This window comes from Lagopus muta, chromosome 21, assembly GCF_023343835.1.
Source record: "Lagopus muta isolate bLagMut1 chromosome 21, bLagMut1 primary, whole genome shotgun sequence".
Lineage (NCBI taxonomy): Eukaryota > Metazoa > Chordata > Aves > Galliformes > Phasianidae > Lagopus > Lagopus muta.
Window position 1 is genome coordinate 2,725,047 of NC_064453.1, and position 18,992 is coordinate 2,744,038.

The following is an 18,992-nucleotide window of genomic DNA, read 5'->3' on the forward strand; positions in this document are numbered from 1 at the left end:
GATTCTGTGGTGTCTACGGGCACAGCTCCTCTCACAGGACAGCATTCCTGTTTCCAGCCCTGCTCCAAAGCAAAAATGCACCATGCTAACACATAAGACACGCCAGATTCAGCGTGAAAGGAAAGCCTTTAATCTGAGGCAGGCTCCAAGCAAGTGCCAGCTCCTTTCAACCCTGTCCTCCTGTAAACATCAGCTGTGATGGGGTCACCAAGCAGGACGGGGTAGGGAGCATCTGAGCGCATAGGCGTGAAGGAGCCGGACCCTGCTAGGGCAGTAGGAGGCCAGAGCAATACTTTCCCTTACTGTGAAAGTGGCTGAGGGCTCCCCAGGGCCTGCACTCACTGCTTGGGTTCACAGGGCAGAGCTGCAGCCCACGCTGCCGCTTCCCATCATCCGCCTGCAGGAGAATATGGGATTTCCGGGGACTGTTCCAAGGGTTCCCACGCCTGGGCTGGGCATGGCACAGCTTCTGCCACCATCCTGCCCTGTTCCTTCTGCATCTCAGTGCAGACGTTGTAAGCAGAGCCCCCAGCTGCATCCCCGCTACCGACATGCAGATCTGCAGGGCGTCTGCAGAAGCACCGCTTGCAGCAGCGCTGTGCAGTTTAGAAGAGATTCCCTTGAGCAAAGAAAGTGCAAGTCCAGCTGGCTAGGAGTCTAACAGAGCTGTCTGGGAGGAATTATCAGTCTAAAAAAAACAATCCCAGCCCGGGTTTCTTTAGATTCCCTCCTGTTTCGGTGCCTGGGAACTGGGTTCCAGCCAACAGCCCTGAGAGCGGCTAGCGAGGTTTCTCATGAGCACGAGGCACATCAACCAGCAGTGAGGGTGTCTGGAACAGGGCAGAGAGGCTGTGAGCACCCAATGCAGCCCCAGAGCTCTGCACATCACTCTGAGCATCGCCAGACCTCCAGCACTGCAGTTACCCGCCAGCTGCTGAGCTGTGCTGCACGTAGGCAGCCTGCAAACACACTTCTACAAGAGGTCCCAGTGCTGTTATTTAAACAGAACACCCCAGGCTTGCAGCAATGGCACTGCCAGCAAAGCAGCACTGAGCAGGCAGCACATCTTGGTGCTGCATCCAAGCGCAGGGTGCCCCTGCCATGATATGCATGGGTGCAGCCCCTGGGCTCAGCTCTGCTGTGTACTTCCCCATCTAAAAATGGGTGGGAGAAGCTTTGATGTTCCACTGCGCAGCTCCACAGCAAAGATGGACTATGGGAGATAAAAGAAAACCAACAAACTTCACAACAGGATACATCCTGGAGATAAAGAGGGAAAGAATTTCATTTCCATGGAAGGGATGGCATGTGGTCCATGGAATCACCACGCAGATGATGTTTTCCACTGCTGCCCTTTGTGGCACCACAGCAGCACATTACAGATGGGTGGGACAGGCTGCCCCAGTTTGAAAATGCCATCTGGAATCCAGCACCGCTGCTCACATGGTTTCCAAAAAGCAGAAACAACAACAAACCAGCACAGGAGCTGAAAAAGCTGGGCTCCATCTCCCAGCAGCAACCACAACACTCAGGGAAGCCACCAGCACTGCATCCATCCCAAGGCAAGCACCTGAGCTGCCAAACCTCCAAGATTCAGCCCCAGCAGAGCATCCCCAGAGGATGAGCTGTAAGCAGAGCTGGCATCAGAAAACTGCTTGCGTGGAAATGCCCCTGGGGACATGCAGCATCCCTTGGCATCCTCCAAGGGAAAACATCCCAGCTGTACTGCTTGCTTCCCCTCAGCAACACAGGGCTTGTTTGAGGGTCTAGGTGCCCAAGGGGTGCTGGGGAACCCCAGCAATAGGGCTGCAGGAAGCCAAATGGTATCCCAGCATCTGTCCTCTAAGAATAACTTTGCTGCCCAGGAGCGCATCACAAGAATTAGCTCCTGATGCTGCACAAGAGCCAGCAACATGCAGGCATGGAGTGAGCACGGATCAACAGGGCAGCCCAGCACTCCCTCAAGTGGAAAAAAACTTTTTTGGATGGGATGAGGCGTTTTATCTAGGCAGGAAGCTGGGGTGCAGAGAAGCGCTGTGCCTGGTGCTATCCCACCTGGTTACCAGTGGAAAATAACACTAGAAAGAGATTAAAACCCTTTCATATGAACAACAAGCTGCAAAGAGATGGAACAGGAACTCTAAACCAGCAGAATCAGGACGGCAGAGTTGAATTTTCCACGGCACTGCTGCAATCCTGCTCCAGAACCCCTATCCTATCCTTCTCCACTGCAAAGCCCGAACGCTTCGCAACCCCAGCGCAAGTTCCCACAAGCAGCACAGCGGGGCGGGCAGCTGCTCCCCGGCAGCCTTCCCCACACCCTCACGGAGAGGTGCTGCCTTCGTGGCCCTTCCCCACCCTCCCAGACGTGCTCTGGCGGTGTCCGAGCGCTCCTGCTGCACGCGGGGATGCATTGCTGGCATTCCAGCCTGGCAGCGCTCCGCCGCACGGCAGACACCTGACCACGGCGCGTGCCATGGCAGGTTGCAAAATGGGAGAGCATACAGCACACGGAGGAGGAGGAGGAGCTGCACTTGCCCTGGGTGCATTCCTCATACCCCCCCGCCTTCCCTTCCGTGAGTTGGGGTCCAAGCAATCCATCCTCCTGCTGCATTCTGCTTTGTCCTCTTGGCAGGACGGCCCTGCACCTACCTGAGCACCCAACAGCCCTGGGGCACTCTGCACCTATCAAGGAGAATGCAAACCAACAGCTGGCAGCGAGGGGTTTGGTTCTGATCTATGGCTATGCACCATGTGTTGGTAGCTCCTATCTTGGCCAAAAAGGAGTGTTGCAGCCAAACAACAGCTCAAGGTGCAGCCCATGCTTCTGGGGGGAACAGATTGACAGAGGCAGAGCGGGGCTGGCAGTGCTAAGCAGACCAGGCACAGATGCACGTTTGCTATTTGGCCCTTCCCTCCCCATTTCCTCTGCAGGGATGAAGCTTCCCAACATCTCCCCATCTGCTTTGACAAAGGCTCTTGCAGCCAGCCTCATCCTGCCCAACCGCTGTGCCTACAGCCAGCAACACCAGGCAGCATAGGCACAACTGAAAGGGGGAAAAGGAAGAAAGAAAAGAAAAAAAAAAGGAAAAAGAATAAAAATAATAATAATAATAATAATAATAAAAGCAGCTTCTCAGGCAAGTTAGTGCAGCACAGCAGCCTGCCCAGCCCCGTGCTGGGGAAGCCATGCACCCACCCTGCAAAGAAGGAAGCATGCAAGCACAGGCGGGCGTGCAGCCGTCGCACTCCCCACTGCACACCAGCATATCCCAAAAGGATGAGAATGGGGATATTTGCAAGAACCCAGCTTTGTGCCCACCTCCCACCACGCACGGAGCACGCAAATGTGGGTGCTGCTGCTTAATTTCCCCCTGCAAGCCTTAGGGAACGAGGCTGGAAGACCAAAGTCTGCCTGGGTTGCATCCTGCTGCCCGCAGCAGATGTTTAAGGAGTGTCAGAGCTGATCAAGGGCTGAGCTCGCCTCCAACACAAGCACACCTCCCCCGGGTCTGGACACCAGCTCTCCAAACTTCAGTGTCTCCATACAGCAAGCAGACATTTCCCTCCCCCATCCCATGCATCCCCCATGCAGGAATTTGGCACCCAGGATGGGGACTTACCCAAAGGGCACAGGAACACGCCCCAGAGAACCGATGCAACCTATGGGGAGAGGTCTCTCCCTGGCCAGGGCTACGTCACCGGGTGACAAAGTGTCCCCGTGCCATTGCTTTCAGGCAACCTCACTGCCCAGGAATGCAGCGGTGCTGGGAATAGCGGGGACGGGATGCTCACCTTCATGGGGCTGGAGCTGCTCCCCAGGGCCGAGCCTCCCTGCACTGCTGCCAGGCGCTGCCGCTGATCCCACTTTATCTCTTAGATAAACAGCATCAGTTCAAACAATTTGCTCAGGGATTTTATTGCTGCATAAACAGGCAGCCCAGCGCTACAAGGGAGGCTGCGAGAAGCAGGAGATGGATACATTAAGCAGAGAAATAACTCCCCGAGAGCATGGCTGCCCCAAATGCAGCCTCTTGCCAAACCCAAATTGCTCCTACAGCCCAACCAACACCATTTGCACGGGCAACAACCAAGAACTCACTTCTGACCCTATACTGTCAGAAGCCTCTATGGGGTCAAGCCACCCTCTTACCCCCAGCACCCAAAGGTCAGGGTAGTGGTTTTGACCCAAGAACCCCACCATAAAGACTGAGCTCTGGAGGGACCCAGCAGAGGACTCACAGCCACCACCCCACGCTGCCACTGTCCCCCAGCACCACAGGCCCATGGCACTGACCCCACACGCTCCCAAGCCCCCATCCCTATGCTGCTCCCCCCGCACCCAGCAGCTTATCCGGGCGTACCTGGCTGAGCTATGAGCGGAATGCTGGCCCTGGCTGCCCGCCCAGGGCTGGGAGAGGATTAAGGTTTATTGAGCAGAAAGGTGTAAGGGGGGGGGGGGAGGCACCCAGGGGACAGCTTTGGGACAGAGGTGCCACAGGAAGGGGCACAGAAAGCCCCATTCCCCACACGCCGCAGTGCCCTGGGGCAGCTCCCAGGCTTTGCCATCCTGGGACAGCACAAAGCTGGCAGCTCCAGAGCACCGATTCAATTTCAGTGCCCGTCGTTGCCAGCTGCTCCCTGAGCCATGCAAATAGGGGCTGTTTGTTAAATGGGGGAGGGGGAGATTGCTCACCTGGGGAAGCACAGTTACCAACTCCGAAAGGTAACCCTGGGACACCTTCTGCAAAGTGCAGCTCTGGAAGTGTTTTGACAACAGTGGTTGGTAGAAACGCTCTCTGCAGCCCGTGATCAACTGGCTGTGCTGCAGCCTGCAGGATCAGCCCAATGGATTGCAAGCAGCCCACAGCAGGGCGAGGTGCTGCAAGCAGGAAGGCATTCAGGGTGCCCATCCAGATCTCTTCTATCCCGTCCCACACACCAGTGCTTCCCCAGTGGAGCAGCCATCCCTTGATTTTACAGAGGTACCTGCACTCCAGGCCCCAGAGCATGGATTTTATCCCAGAAACAGAGGGAGATAGGGCACTTCTTGGCTGCAGAGTGCAGTGCCAAAGCCAAGGCAATCACAGCTTGGCAGGAGGATGGAGCTGGCAGGCAGTGCTGTGCCTAAACCCACACCCCCAGGGATGCTGCTCTGCAGGCTAGGGGTTCAGAGTGCTGGGGGTACCAGGATGCTGCAGGACATCCTGGCCCATGAGGGGCTGAGCACCAGAAGGGATGAGCTGCACTGCAGGATTGATGCTAGGTGGTGTGAACTCGCTCTAGCCATGCTCTGAGAGAAATCAGCCCCTCAGCATCTCTGTTCCCCTTGCTTTAATTGGTTATCACCCACAAATCAACGAGGCTGTGGCACAGCCAGCCCTCCACTCACTTCAGCTAATTGACATCCCTGCAAACCAGAGAGCAGCACTCCAACATCAGAGAGAAAGCACACTCAGAGCCCATCAGGACAGCATTGCATCCTCTGGGGAGTGCAGTTCATTCCCAACCTCCACATCCAGGGAGAAAAATGGGGAGAAAGAGTAGAAGCATCAAAGAAGTGGGAAGAGGAAATGGGTTCAGGCTGTGCCCACCTCACCGTGCTGGTAAGGTTTGCCATGGTCTGCAAGGTGGGTGAGCAGGAGCCAGGCAGCTGCAGGACACACAGGGAGTAAGAATTAGGAGCAAATTAAAAGAATTGCTTCTGTAGGCTGCGCTGCAGCCAGACTGAAATCAGCTGAATTAGGTATAAATTATTGAAAGCACTCTGGCCCCGTTTCTTTTACTAATCAAAGAAAGCGATTCCAGGGGGCTGGAAGTGCAGGAAAGGGTGATTTGCCTGGACCCCAAGGGGACTGCTCCCAGCTGTAGGAAGCAGCAAAGCACTCCAAAGCATGGCACAGCACTAGGAGCACACAGCCAGGGCCCAAAGCGCAGAAGGAAGATGCTGCTGCCCAGACACCCACAGAGCAATGCAGCAGGACGTGCTCAGAGCAGGGCCGGAGCCTTCCCAGAGCAGTAGCCTCCCACACCAGATTAAAATTCCATTGGAATTTGCTAAACAAATCGACTCCCTTGGCTACTGCCATAAACCCAAGGGATGTTTCGCCTTACTATCACGCAGTGCCCTGTTCTTAGGCATTGGGACAGCATCGTGCTCCATATGTTCCCATCACCAGGACTCAGCCCATCCTGCAGTCCCCTCTCCAGGGGTCAGCAGGAGCCCCACTGTTTTGCAGCGCTGTGTTCTCCCCTCTCTGTTTCCTGCACTCTTAACAGCTGCTGGAGAACTTCCTCGCCCCGAGATGGAGGTGTTGATGCTGTTCTCGTTATCTTCAATTCAAAACAGAGCCAAGAAGAGAGGAGAGGAAAGAAAAAAAAAGAACACAAACCCACACACCGAGCCTCCCAGCTCCCTCCTTGCACAAACAGTGCCAGGGATGGATTGAAAAGAAATAGGCACAGGGTGGGGAAGTGCTGCAATGAGACCAGAGCATGGGAAGAGACCACAGCCCGCATCACCTAACGCAGAGCCGTGCCAGCAGTTCCCCACTGTGCACTGCTTACAGCCCCTGGAAGGATCCTGAAAAGGGAATTTTGCATGGGCTGCTTTACAAGAACAAAACGTCTCAGTTCTGCAGAGCTAGAAAAGAAAGGGAGGGCAGAATAGGAGTGAGCAGAAAGATGACAAAACGGAGTGGGCAATGTTGCTTTGAGAGGGGCTTTCCAAGCAGCCCTGCTCCCAAGCCCAGCAGAAACCTCTGAGCACAGAACAAAGTGGAGGAGAAGCACAGCAACTGTGGGATTTGCCATGGAGAGAAGAAGGCTGGAAGAGAGGAGATGAAATCCATGCAGGCTGAGGGTCCCCCCAGCCCATGGTGGGATTCCACCCCATAAAGCACATGGGGGAATACGTACATTACAGGAACAAAGAGGGGAAGGAAAGCAAAAACGAGTTATCCCAGGGTGAAAACATGCGAGAGCTGAGTCTGGATGCAGTTCTTCAATGGGAGTAATTAATGGGGTTGCCACAGAGATGAAAAGTCGGGAGAGTTCTGGCCTGGCTATAATAAGAATTTTAATAAGAGCTAAGTGACATTTTTAAACATATGGAGCATCTGCAGCACGCTGCAATCTTGAACGTGTGCCAGAGCAGCCAGTGTGATTACAAGCATCTGCATAGGGGGGGAAAACAGAGGGATGCACCCATAGATACCACACAGCAGCACTGGGACACCCAGGTGGGATGTGGGATACGCTGAGGGTCACCAGTGCTGGGATAACTCCTATTGGGAGGCCCAGCATCGCCCATCATTGGGATTTCTCCTATTGGGAGGCCCAGCATTGCCCATTGGTGAGATATCTCCCATTGTGAGGCCCAGCATCATCCACTGTTGGGATATCTCCTGTTGCAGCATCACCCATCGCTGGGATATCTCCTGTTGGGAAGCACAGCACTGCCCATCGCTGGGATATCTCCCCTTGGGAGGCACAGCATTGCCCATCGCTGGGATATCTCCCATTGTGAGGCACAGCATCATCCACTGTTGGGATATCTCCCGTTGGGAGGCACAGCACTGCCCATCGCTGGGATATCTCCCATTGGGAGGCCCAGCATCACCAACAGGCTGCCTCACCACGAGGGATGGATCCACCCCAACCACAAGGCTCAACAAAACCCCACTTTGTGGCCCCTTTTCTCCCCTCTGAGGCTCAATGCAAGGAGTTTCTCACCCCACGTGCCGCCTGGAACCAGGCATGGGACGTCCTCCTGCAGCCACGTGGGCTCCAAGGCTATCAGCTTCCACCCCACACCCCGTCACACATGGCTTTTCCCAGGAGGTTCAAGGTCCACCCAGCACTCGGAACAAAACAATCCTCACCGGGGCAATCGCACCCGGGTTCATGCAAACCGCGCCGCGAGCAAGGCGCTGTTTAAAAAGCAGCCCTGGGTTCTCATTAACCAGGGCCCTAACACGGCTTTAATCTGCACTTCCTTCCACCCAGACAGCTCAGCGTGGAGTCAGCACCACCCCTCCCACACCATGCACACCGATCTTCATTTCCTCAACGCTGAGCTGCGATCAAAGCAACGCACGGCACTGCCTTAACTCCAACCTGAGCTGCAGCCCAGAGGTGCCCCGGTTTGAACTCCCCTTTTTAAGGCTTTAAGCAAGATTTTGATCTCGAGGATTTTTCCAGGCTGAAGCAACAGGAGATGAAGATTCTCAAAACATTTGTGTTTTTTTCCGTTCAGCTGCCGCCATTCCTCCAATTCTTTCTGCAAAAGCACTCCAAGGTTTGTTTTTTTGACTCAGAGCAGCGTTGCTTTGAACCTTCCTGTGGGGAGCTGATGGGAAACAAGTCCCGGAGCTAAATCCTCAGCTTGAGAGCTCTGAGATGGTTCCCAGGGTGATGGGAACAGGTTCTCATGGCTGGTTTTGCACCTATCTAGTCAAGAAGAATTTTCACAGACCAAAAGAGGTCATAGGTTTGGGTACAGCTTGCAGAAAACCAAGTTTTTGCAAGGGTTGATCTGTCCTAGGCTGTCTACAGCCAAGCTGCTGGCACCCATGCAATGACCAAGACTTGGAGAATGGGTCTGACCAGAACAATGGCTTCACTGAAGCACTGAAACACAAAAATTGCTGCATCTCCTCTCATGCGACCCATCTCGACCAACCTGAGCCATCAATAGCTGCAGGTTGCCTTGGGGTTGCCCCCTTCCCACCAGCACTTTGAGCAGATCTCCACCATGCTGGGTTCAACAGGCACGGTGAGATGCCCACAGCATCCCCTTTCCACAGCATCCCACTGAGCCATCATCCTTAATTAAAGGAAGCAAAATGTCGGGCCATCTTCAGAGAGAAGGGGATTCCCAGGAGGAATTTCGGCCTCTCATCAGGACAGTTTGTCAGCATCACAGGGAGGAAGGACAAACCCACCTCTCACACCATGGTCATTTCAGCACACAGCAAGGAGAAAGTTCAAACAAGCAGCTCTGGCACCTTCAGCCCACTTGCACAACAGGTCATGGAGCAAATTCTTCCTGAGGTGTTGCATCAGAGGACACGGTATAGACAGACAGATCAATCTGGGACACCTGCATGGCTGCAGGGAATGGGCAGCCCCTCATCCTATAAGAAGGGCTGAGGGATGTGCCTCCACGATGGGGATGCAACCAGCACCACGTCGATGAGGAGCAACTCAGAGCCTTCCCCCACGGAAGGAGGAAGCAGGCACGGGTCCCAGATAAATTTGGCGTCGAGTGTTAAGAGGAGAAATCAGATCATTCATCTCCCAGGGGCCTGAAGGGACAGCATCCTTCAGCAGAAATGGGAAGCACCGAGCTCAGCCAGCCCAGCACGGCGGCGCATGCAGTGTTTGCAAAGAGAGCGTGCCAAAGAACACAGACTGCTAGGTGAGGGCAAAATTCCTCCAAAAGTTTGCTCAGGTTTAACAAAAACAAAAAACCAACAAAACACAACACACCACACACACGCTCTTCTTTCTCCTCCCACCCCCTCCACTAGAGCTGATGCCTTTCAAGTGCAATACTAAACACATCTCTGGCTAGAAAGCCTCCAGCACATCAACCTCTTGCAAAAGCCACTTGAGACAGTGCCTCTTGGAGCCCCTCTGCTGAAGCAGCTCCTTCCCAGCCTCAGCTCGGTCGTTCACCTCTGTGTGCATTCACAGCTGGAGGAAGGGGTTACGGCCTCTGCTCTGCACATCCCGAGAGGAGGAGGGAGACCGCCTGTGTTTATTTGTTGTCTGTGCAGAATTCCTGCATTCCTTCCCTTGTTTACTCATCTGCTCGCAGGACGTGCTCGGACCCCAAAGGGCTTTTGGGGCACTGTGTTCCCCCCAAGCCCGGAGCTCATTGCTGGAACAGGATGAGCACAAGGGGAGGAAACAAGAAGCCAGCAGATGAGATGTTGTAGAAGTGCTTTCATGCCCTCTCCGTGGAAGCCTTATTCCACACCACAATACCAAAGCACAACTCATGCCCCAGATTGCTCAGCTTAGCCATGACTTGGCTTCACCATGGAGCAGCAAGGAGACCTTGCTTCAGCCCCAGGAGAACGCAGCTGGCTCCTCACATCCCTTTGCAAAGGGCACCAAGAACCGACATTCAATCTGGAGCAAAAACAACGTGAATCAACCTTGTTTGGCCGCAGCACTTCTGGCAACAAGGCCAACACCACGCACCGCCCCAAAGGCGACGAGTTGGACCCAATGACCTTTAAGGGTCCCTTCCAACCCAACGATTCTACCATTCAACAAGAACAAGCACAGCCAATCCACGTGGCCACCAGCAGCACCGTGACCCATCGTTTGAGGGCTGCAGCAGAGCCTCACCTTCCACGCAGTGCTCCACCTCCTCCAGGTTGCGCAGCGTGATCCGCATCAGGCTGGAGTTGAGCATCAGCTCGTTGCGGTGGGCAGGCCACATGTACTGTGGGGCAGGGTTGACGAAGAAAATCCGTGTGTCCCCGGTTGACACTTGGTTGTCACAGATTAAGGGGTCCCCGAAGCCACCGATGACCACTTTGTTCCCACCATCCAGGAGGATCTCGTGGGTGACGATGTCTTTGCCTTTCAGGTAACGCCACACTCTCACCTTGAAGAAGAGGGAGAAAGAGCATTTGAGATCTTGCCCTGGGACTGCTGGCACCTTCTGGGTTGGTTTTTACCACGCCACCGTGGGATGCTCAGGGACAATTCAGGCTGGCTGAATCTTCCAGCAGAGCCAATGTCATCAACACGTGGATAAGGCTAAAGCACATCTTACTTCTGCCCAAATCACACCCAGCTCCCCAACCCATCGCCCTTTCCATCACCCAATGGCTCCCTTATGGATTCTCCAGCTCCCTTCCACTTTCCCCACCCTCAATGCAAACACACCCGAGGACCCCAGCACAAAGGACACCATGGGCTGGCCCCTTCCCTTCCCTTAGGGCTGGCTGTATCAATACCCCTCCCTTATCAGGGCTCCAGATAAGCTGCTGCTTCCCAGCAAACCCTTGAGGGTCATCACAGACAACCACTGAGATTGGAAAACACTACTAAGATCAAACAGTCCAACCCACCCCACCGTGCCCACTGACCCTCCAGTGCCACATCTCCACATCTCTTGAACACCTCCAGGGACAGTAACTCCACCCCACCCCCAGACAGCCTGCGCCGATGCCTGACCACTCTTTCTGAGAAGAAATACTTCTTAATATCCAACCTGAACCTCCCCTGCTGCATCTTGAGGCCATTAAAGCCCTCACCCATAGGGAGCAGCATAAGGAATGCCCGAGTGTTTCCCTTGCAGGAGCAGAAACCTGCAGTTTTGAGCAGGAAGAGGTTGATCTAATAACCAAGAGATGTGTCCCCATTCATTCCCAATGGGTAGGAAAGCCTCAGGTGCTCTAACAGCCACCACCTCCCCTCCATGCATCCCCGGGGCCCCACATTCCCCAGCTGCCCAGAAAGCACTTCAAGCCCAGCACAGCATGCCAGACACGGGGCAGGGGAGGCGCTGAGTGCTAAAGAGACTCTCCAGCCTCTTCAGAGGAGACACGCAGGTATGCACTTGAAAGTAACTGCAGAAAGAAGGCGAGGAGCAGAAGGGTTGCTGCATTGCACACCTCCAAGGAACCCATGCAGGGACAACTGCAGTGATGGCACCTCGGGTGATGCAGGGTGCTGGAAGCACAGCAGGCTTGCAAGCCACCTTCTCCCCTCCTGCCTGCCCGCAGCAGCTCGGCTCCCCGTGGTTGCTCTTCGCCCCACAGTCAAGTCAAGACACCTTCCTCCCAGCCCCACCTCCTCTTCCTCCGCAGCAGCCGCGGGGCACGCTCAGGCTGCAACAAGGCGAGGTGCAGAAAGAAGCAGCCGGGGCGAAAACCCGGGGAACACGAAGGAAACAAAAAGGGAAAGAAAGGAAGAAAAGAGAGGCAGGCGGAGAGCGCGCCCCGAGGCTCCTGCGTGCAGCCGGGAGCTTTCGCAGCCAGGTCTATGGGGAAGAAGGGCTGAAGCCGAGCCCCTCTTGCGAAGCAGATGGTAATTGGAGTTAATTAGCGAGGTTGTTGTAGTCAGAGCTCGCAGAGCCAGGCTGCAGCGTTCGCAAGCAACATCAGAGTCCACCAGCTCTCTCCGCACCCTCATCCTCTGTAATGAATGGATGTGAAGGCACCAAAGCCCGAGTGATTACCTGTAGGGCATCCCATTCATCATCACACGCAATTAAGACCTTGTTATACCGGTGACTCACTGGCTACATCAAGGATGGGGGAAGAAAAGGGAGAGAGAAGAGAGGAGGCTGGAGCCGGGTTCCAGAAGGTCCCTTCCCTGTGGCAGGCTGCTCACTCTTTCACCGAAGAGCACATAAAACAGTGGATTAAGGCTGTTTTACGAGACTCCTGGCAGCTGCAGGGAGGTAGAGTGAGAACAGGGAAGACTTTATTCAGGCAGATCTTTGCACAAGTGTGTTTTGAGCGTGGTTCAGAACCAGGGAGGCAAAGGATTTTCCAATTTGAAATGGGGTCCATCCCCCAGCAGGGCATGGGACCGCCTGCACAGGCGAGTGCAAGGTGAGAAATGCCAGCTAAAGGCTCCTAGGGAAGATAGGAAGGTGAGAAGTGCCCTTGGAAGAGAGCTTCCAGTCCTGGGTCCAAAGCAGAAAGGTCCACTGTGGGTCTCAGCAGCTTTCTGCAGGAGCTAACAGAGCACTGAGGCTGCCAACCCCATCCGCATCCCTCCATCCTCCCCCAAAAGACAAGCTCCATTGTTCCAAACAGGATCCACATCCTCCCCAGCACTTCCAGTTATAGCAGGTGGAGGACCCGTGCTCACCCCATAAATGGGAGCAAACTTCACAGACATCACATCAAAGGCTGGAAGTGAGTGGCTGCAGCGAGGAGCAAAGCTCTGCTGCCGTGCCAAGCCCATCCCTGGGTGAAGGGGCACATTAGCGAGCTTCAGCTGGAGGAAGAGGAGACTAACAGAACTCCTAATTATTAATCTCCTCTGCTAGCAACTGAATGGCTGGTAGCTATTTTGGGGTGTTTATCTAACATTAGCCTCACATTTCTCCTCCGAGTTGTAATGTGCTTATCTTCATATATCAAAGGCTTCAGCTGGGAGGGTTTAGAGTTTAACTAGGAAGAACAAGGCACTAATGCAGCCTGACGGGGCTGTGCCTGCTGCTCACAGACCACCCAGCCCCAGTGGGATCCCAGCGCACGCCTGGCCCTTGTGTTTCCCGTGCAGATAAAGGAGAACCTGACAGCAGATAGCTGTGGTATTTGGAGGCAATCTGAGGGTCTGAAGAGCAGTCAGCAGTGTGACATCCTCCCCAGGCACACCGCTTAGAGGGATGGCCATTTATCCATTCACCAGCTCCTCGTGCCACCCCGAATCCCATTTCAGAGCACTTGTAAGGAAAAGCTTCGTGAGCACGCCATTAAAACACGACACGGGGATGAGCAACGCCGTCGCTAAGTGAGGAACCACTGCTTTAAGGAAATCACCAACGTCACAGCGCGACCGGCAGAGCGCTGCCACCGCGATGGGATGGGCACCTTCACAGATGGCAGGAGGCTTTTCTCCTTTCAGTTTCTTTTTCAGGAAAGGCGTTTGGGGCTGAGCTCCAGCCTTCGGGCACTGCTGTGACCCCAACAAAACCCTAGGCTTAGCCTTGGGTTAACAGCACGGAGCTCAGCAGCATCCTGCAGGAAGATGGGCACACAACCTCTGCCCATGCTGAGTGCTGGGTTTCCCCATGCAGCCCCCACCAGCCTTCTGCTTTTCCCCCATAAAGCAGAGCAGGAGCACAGAACAATCTCCCCACACCCAGACCAAGCCCGGATTTCACACCAGACAGACACCTTGCTGGAGAGCAGGAGGAGGAGAGCAACCTCTCAGCTGAGCAACTCCTGCCTCCATGCATGGCAGCCCAGCATCAGGTGGCTGCAGTCAGCCGGCCATATGCGCCCCAAGCTGCTCACAGCAGCTTATTCATTCTCCACGTAGCACCCAGGATGTGCCAGACACTTTGCAAACATACGGTCTTGGGGGGGGAGGGAAGGTTGTGAGCTAATTTACAGGAATACAGATTGTCCCCTGCAGCAGAGTGGCAAGGGACAGAGCCGTGCAAGCAAAGCAGCGAGCAGCAGCAGGCACCAGCTGGACAGAGAGAAGCTTTTCAACTAGTTTCTAAAGCCGAGAGGTCCTCCAGAATAAAGGCTAATTCCCTGTTTTGAAGTTAACCCAGCCCGGAGCTCTCCCAGCAGCTGGGCATCGCCCCAAAGCTCCCCATAGGGTTGGCTGCGGGGTGGAACCGCAGCACGTTTTAGGATGGCAAAAAGGGAAAGGGAGGTGAGAGCAAAACCACGCAGCACAGCGGCAAGTCCTGCCCGGGGAAGGGTTAAACCACGCAGCACGTTTTCTGACAGGCAGGCGGATGGTATTTCAGGTTGTTCAGTACTTCATCGACTCTCGGCTTGGAGGGGGGGCGGTGGAAAAACCATAGCCAGAGGCCAGAGCCGTGGTTAAACAATAGCTGGAGCCGGAGGAACTCGGGATGCTGCAGCAGCAGCCGGGGAGCCGAGTTCCCAACGCCGGCACCTTCCCGCAGCACGAAGCTGGGAATGGGCTCCGCATCGCTGAACTGAGGGAAATGCCCATAAAAAGCAACCCTGAGTGATTCCCCTCGAAACAGCTGGCGGGGCCGCGCCGGGGCGAGCCTCCCGCAGTCTAAAAATACCTAATTACACCCCAAAGCTCTCATTTAGACAATAAAAACCACATGCTCCCGCACGCGAACGAGCCCAAAGTTTTCCCCCGAGCTTCGTCGGAGGGGTTTGGGGGTGGGGGGGAGGACGACGGACAAACCCCCTCCACCACACGACCCCCCACCCCGCAAAACCCCTCACCTTGCACGAGTAGGTGTGGTGCACGGGATCCACGTTCATGATTTCCTCCACCGTTCCTGTAAGCACCACGTTGGCCTCCTCCTCCCGGCGTTGCAGCTCCCGTTCGGGGCAGTTCGCCCACCCTCCCAGGGCCAATCCCAGCGCCAAACCTAACGCCAGGATCGCGGCCGCCCCCGACCCCCCCATCGCCCGCAGCCCCCCGAGTCCCCGCTGCACAAAGCGGGTCGGGCCGAGCACGGAGAGAAGGGCTACTTTTGTTCCAGGAGGTGAAAAGGAGGAAAGAAAGAGAGAGAGAGAGAGAGAGGGAGGCGGGGAGGAAAATCCCGAGAGGAGGAGGAGGAGGTGGAGAAGAAGGAGGAGATATCTCTCCCTCTCTCTCTCTTTCCCTCTCCCCCCTCCTCCGAAGCAGCGATCGGGGAGAAACGCTGTGTCCCCTGCCTTGCCCCTGTAAGAAAGCCCAGAGATTTGCATGCAATCTGAATTGCTGATAAGGGAGGCAGAAGGGGGGTAGGGGAGCGGAGCCGAGCCGGGGGGAGCTGCCGCTGTGGGGCCGGGAGCTGCGCGCACGCCCTCCCCCGGCCCGGGGGCTCACGGCAGGTTAATGGCTAACCGGCCCGGCACGGAGAGGGGGGGGGCTGGGAAAGGTGCACGGAACCGGATCTGTCCTGGCAGGGTGCTGGGAGCAGCCTATGGAAGCTGCCCGCTCCGCCAGGCTCTCCCCACGGCACCGACCCCCCCCTCCACCCCCCCCCCACCCAGCGCTGCGATCCCATTCTGGTGACATTTCCTTTTTTTCCCATCTGAAGGCTGGCAGAGCCACCCCTTAACCCCCCCCCCCCCCCCTCCTCCCCATTCCCATCCAGCCCCCACAATGGCAGGCAGCGCGGTCCGGTGGAGGGGAGGGGGGCCACCGCGCCGTGCTTTGCCCCAGCAGCACTGTGACCCTCTGCCCTGCCCTCCCCCGGGGACCGCGGGGCAACCTTCCCAGATGTCGCCTGCAATTACGGCAAATATAAAATGAAAAGTTAAGTGGCACCGAGGGAGGGATATTGTTTCCCCCCTCCATAAATTAGCCGTCCCCTGGGGCATTTTACACGCCTGTTTTCCTTGCTGGACCTAAACAAGCGGTGTCCGTGAGTCCTGCAGGTGAAGTTTAACCGTGGTGCAGGGTTTGCATCCCACACCATAGGGCTGTGCAAGCGACCAACCCTCCTCTGCATCCCCCGAGTGCTGCGAGTGCTGCTCCCTCAGCCCTGCAGTCTGTGTGTGTGCCAATCCTTTATCTCCTCTGGACCATGAGCACAAATTCGCTGAAGATAGGAACAAATGAATCACATTGAGCATTCAGAGCGCCGTCCGAGCCTACCAAAATACCAGAGGTCCCATAAATCTGTCTGAGTGCGGCACAAAAGTGGTTTTATAGGGTCTGTTGGGTCCGTCTCAAACCGTGCTCCTCAGAGCTGCCTTCAGCCCCAACTTCTTGGCTTCTGCTAAATCCCTCCAGCTCTTCTTCTGCTCCCAAACCTCAGCTTCCATCCTGTAAACCAACACCTCAACACCCAAGAAAGGCCGCCCCTTGATTGTGCCTTATAATGACTTTGGGGATGCAATTATCCGAAGGAAGCGGCCCACAGCAGAGCTGGTTTTGGGGAAGGATGCTCAGCACGGTGGGAAGAGCTCAACCTCCACCCCCCCTTATGGCCCTGGGATCCCAACCTCTGCGCAGCATCCTTTATGGATGCCTCCATGGCATTCTGCTCCCGTTGCCCCCCAGCCAAATACATTTCAGCACCCAGCAGATTGTTTTCGTCATTCCAATTAACGATTTGCATCGCGCTCCTCTAAATCACAGCGACGACCTCAGCTTGAGGTGGGAGAAAGCAACGGTGATGTTCTCCTCCCAAACCTCACAAAGGGGAGAGGGGAAGCATTATGGATGCTGCGTTTGGATTCTTTTCTGTTTGCTCGCTCCCTCCCAGCTCCACCCCACCATCTGCTTCCAAAGAGAAAAATGGATGTGTGAGCTTTTGGGGTGGGTTTGCCCCTCTCCTTCAAGCAGAACACATCAAACTTGTAGGCTTTGGGCACAGGGACCGATGGAGTGCAGGCCATGGGTGGAGAGGAGTTGGCTTTCCAAAGGAGAGCACTGAGCCTTTCTGCTCCTTGCTCTGCTGGCGCCGTTGGCTGAGCGACTGTGGGAAAAGCGAAACAAAATATTTGGCAAATCAACGCACAAAATAAATAAACCGTGTCGCTGACAAAAGTGTGTAAATCACCAGCTTGGTTCAGACGCTTTACGAGACAGCTATTGTAAACCTGGGGCTTGCAAAACCTCCAGTGAATCAAGCAAAGTGTGGCATTCAGCTTCTGAATGGGTGGGAGAACGGGAAGGGATGGATGCTGTGTGTGCTGCCCCACACCTCTGGGTGTCTTTGCTTTGTGTCTCCAAGATTTTCTTGCAGGAGGGGCCTGGATTTGCAGGGAGAGGAGAAAGAAGCGAAGCAAAGCAATGTGGTGCTTACAGAGCAGTGGTGACAGGCCAGCAATGCACAGATCCTCACTGCTAGGAGCCCATTGCTGGGCTGGATGACAGCAGCCCATCACCTGCTCAGCTTCCAGCCCTGGCTGCACTTTGGTGATGCCCGCGTTGTGTCTCACCCATCCCAGTGCCCAACACATCTCTGCCTCCTCACCTCCTCCCTCCAGCTGTCACCTTTGAAACAAGGCACTCATTTTGCAGATCCTTTGAAGACGGTTTTGGTTTTGGTTGTGTTTTCTTTTTTTTTTTTTCTTTCCCATTTTAAACATTGGCAAACTTGCTCCTTTCTGGCCGGGCTGAGTAACCCAGCCAAGGTCTCTCATTTATTGCAAGTTATTGCCTCTGTGTGATGACTGTGCAGCCACTCCCGCTGCGCTCAGCACTTCCACACCAGCATCTCGCTGCTGTTTGACCCTGAAGCACTTCCCTCTTATTGCCCCACTGTCAGACTTTCATTTCTTTCACTGCCACGGGAGCAGCACCTCCAAAATCACAGGGCTGCTCACCTCTCCCTGCCCCTCTGCGCTCCCATAGTGTAGGAAACCCTACCAGGAAGCCCTCAAGGCCAAGCCCTCAAAGCAAATAGAAGAGCTGCGTGAGCTCCCAGCCAAGCAGAACCCCGACCTCAATCACAGCCAGCCACTCTCCCCATCCCATTTGTTGTCCCCTGCTTTCTCTGCCATTCGTTTGCCTCTGTGCTCTGAAGCTCCCCATCTCTGATAAGCTCTAAGACGTGTTTTAATGTGTTTTTATCCCCCCTCCACCACCACTTTTCTCTTTCAAGTTAATCCCTCTCGGTGTTTTCTGACGTTGTCAAATGGCTTTTGTGTTCTGTCAGAAAACCTCTTGATGTAGCTACGGAGCAGCTGCTAACAAGTCGCCCCTGGGATCCTCTATCTATGAGGCTGTCTGCCTGGATAATGATTTTCAAATAAGGAAATCTATTAATGAGGTCTCGAAGGGAGAGGGGTGAGGGTCCCTATGGCCAAGGGAGAGTTGGGTGCTCATCACTGGGGATGAGGTCCCCATGTGGCAGAAGGGGACACGAGCACGGTACGATGGCAGCAACCTGCACAGTCCTTCCCCTTCCTTCTGGGGGAAAGGCAGAGAGCAATCTGGGATCTAGGTAAAATTCAAAAGGGGAACTAAAAATTATTCTTCTCCCCATGTCAGGATGTTGGCTGTTCTATAACCGTTCTTTGGGTTTGTCAGCTTTGGGGTTGGTAGCACCCAAGGTTTAGGAGCAGCTGGGTGGATGTGGCACTGAGGGATGTGGTGGGATGGGCTGGTGTTGGGCTTGGGGGTCTCAGTGGTCTTTCCAGCCTTCACGATTCCATGGTTCATTGGATCTGAGATCCAAGCTTTCCTCAACAACATGACCTCAAAACATTGACCTTGGGAGAGGAAAAGCATGCTGAGACGTGCTGACTTCATGCATGGCTTCACACATCACCTGCACACCTGACTTTGGGAGACGGGAGGCAAAACCCAACCCCGTTGCCCATCAGAAGCATTGCAGTATGGCC

The 18,992-nt window shown here is 55.0% G+C and overlaps 1 protein-coding gene across 4 annotated transcripts in view; it reads right to left on the reverse strand.

Annotated features, from left to right (window-relative positions):
• The window catches only part of AGRN (agrin), a 63,626-nt gene extending 48,133 nt beyond the window's left edge, over window positions 1-15,493 (reverse strand). For 3 of the 4 annotated variants that reach the window (XM_048967498.1, XM_048967497.1, XM_048967495.1), the window contains exons 1-2: window positions 14,928-15,493; window positions 10,363-10,624 (exon numbers count right to left, since the gene is read on the reverse strand). In XM_048967498.1, coding sequence (XP_048823455.1) covers window positions 10,363-10,624; window positions 14,928-15,398 — 733 coding nt within the window. In that variant the 5' untranslated portion in view covers window positions 15,399-15,493. The remainder of the gene's footprint in view (window positions 1-10,362; window positions 10,625-14,927) is intronic. The other variant, XM_048967500.1, reaches the window with a different exon arrangement.
• Window positions 15,494-18,992: the final 3,499 nt, after the last annotated feature.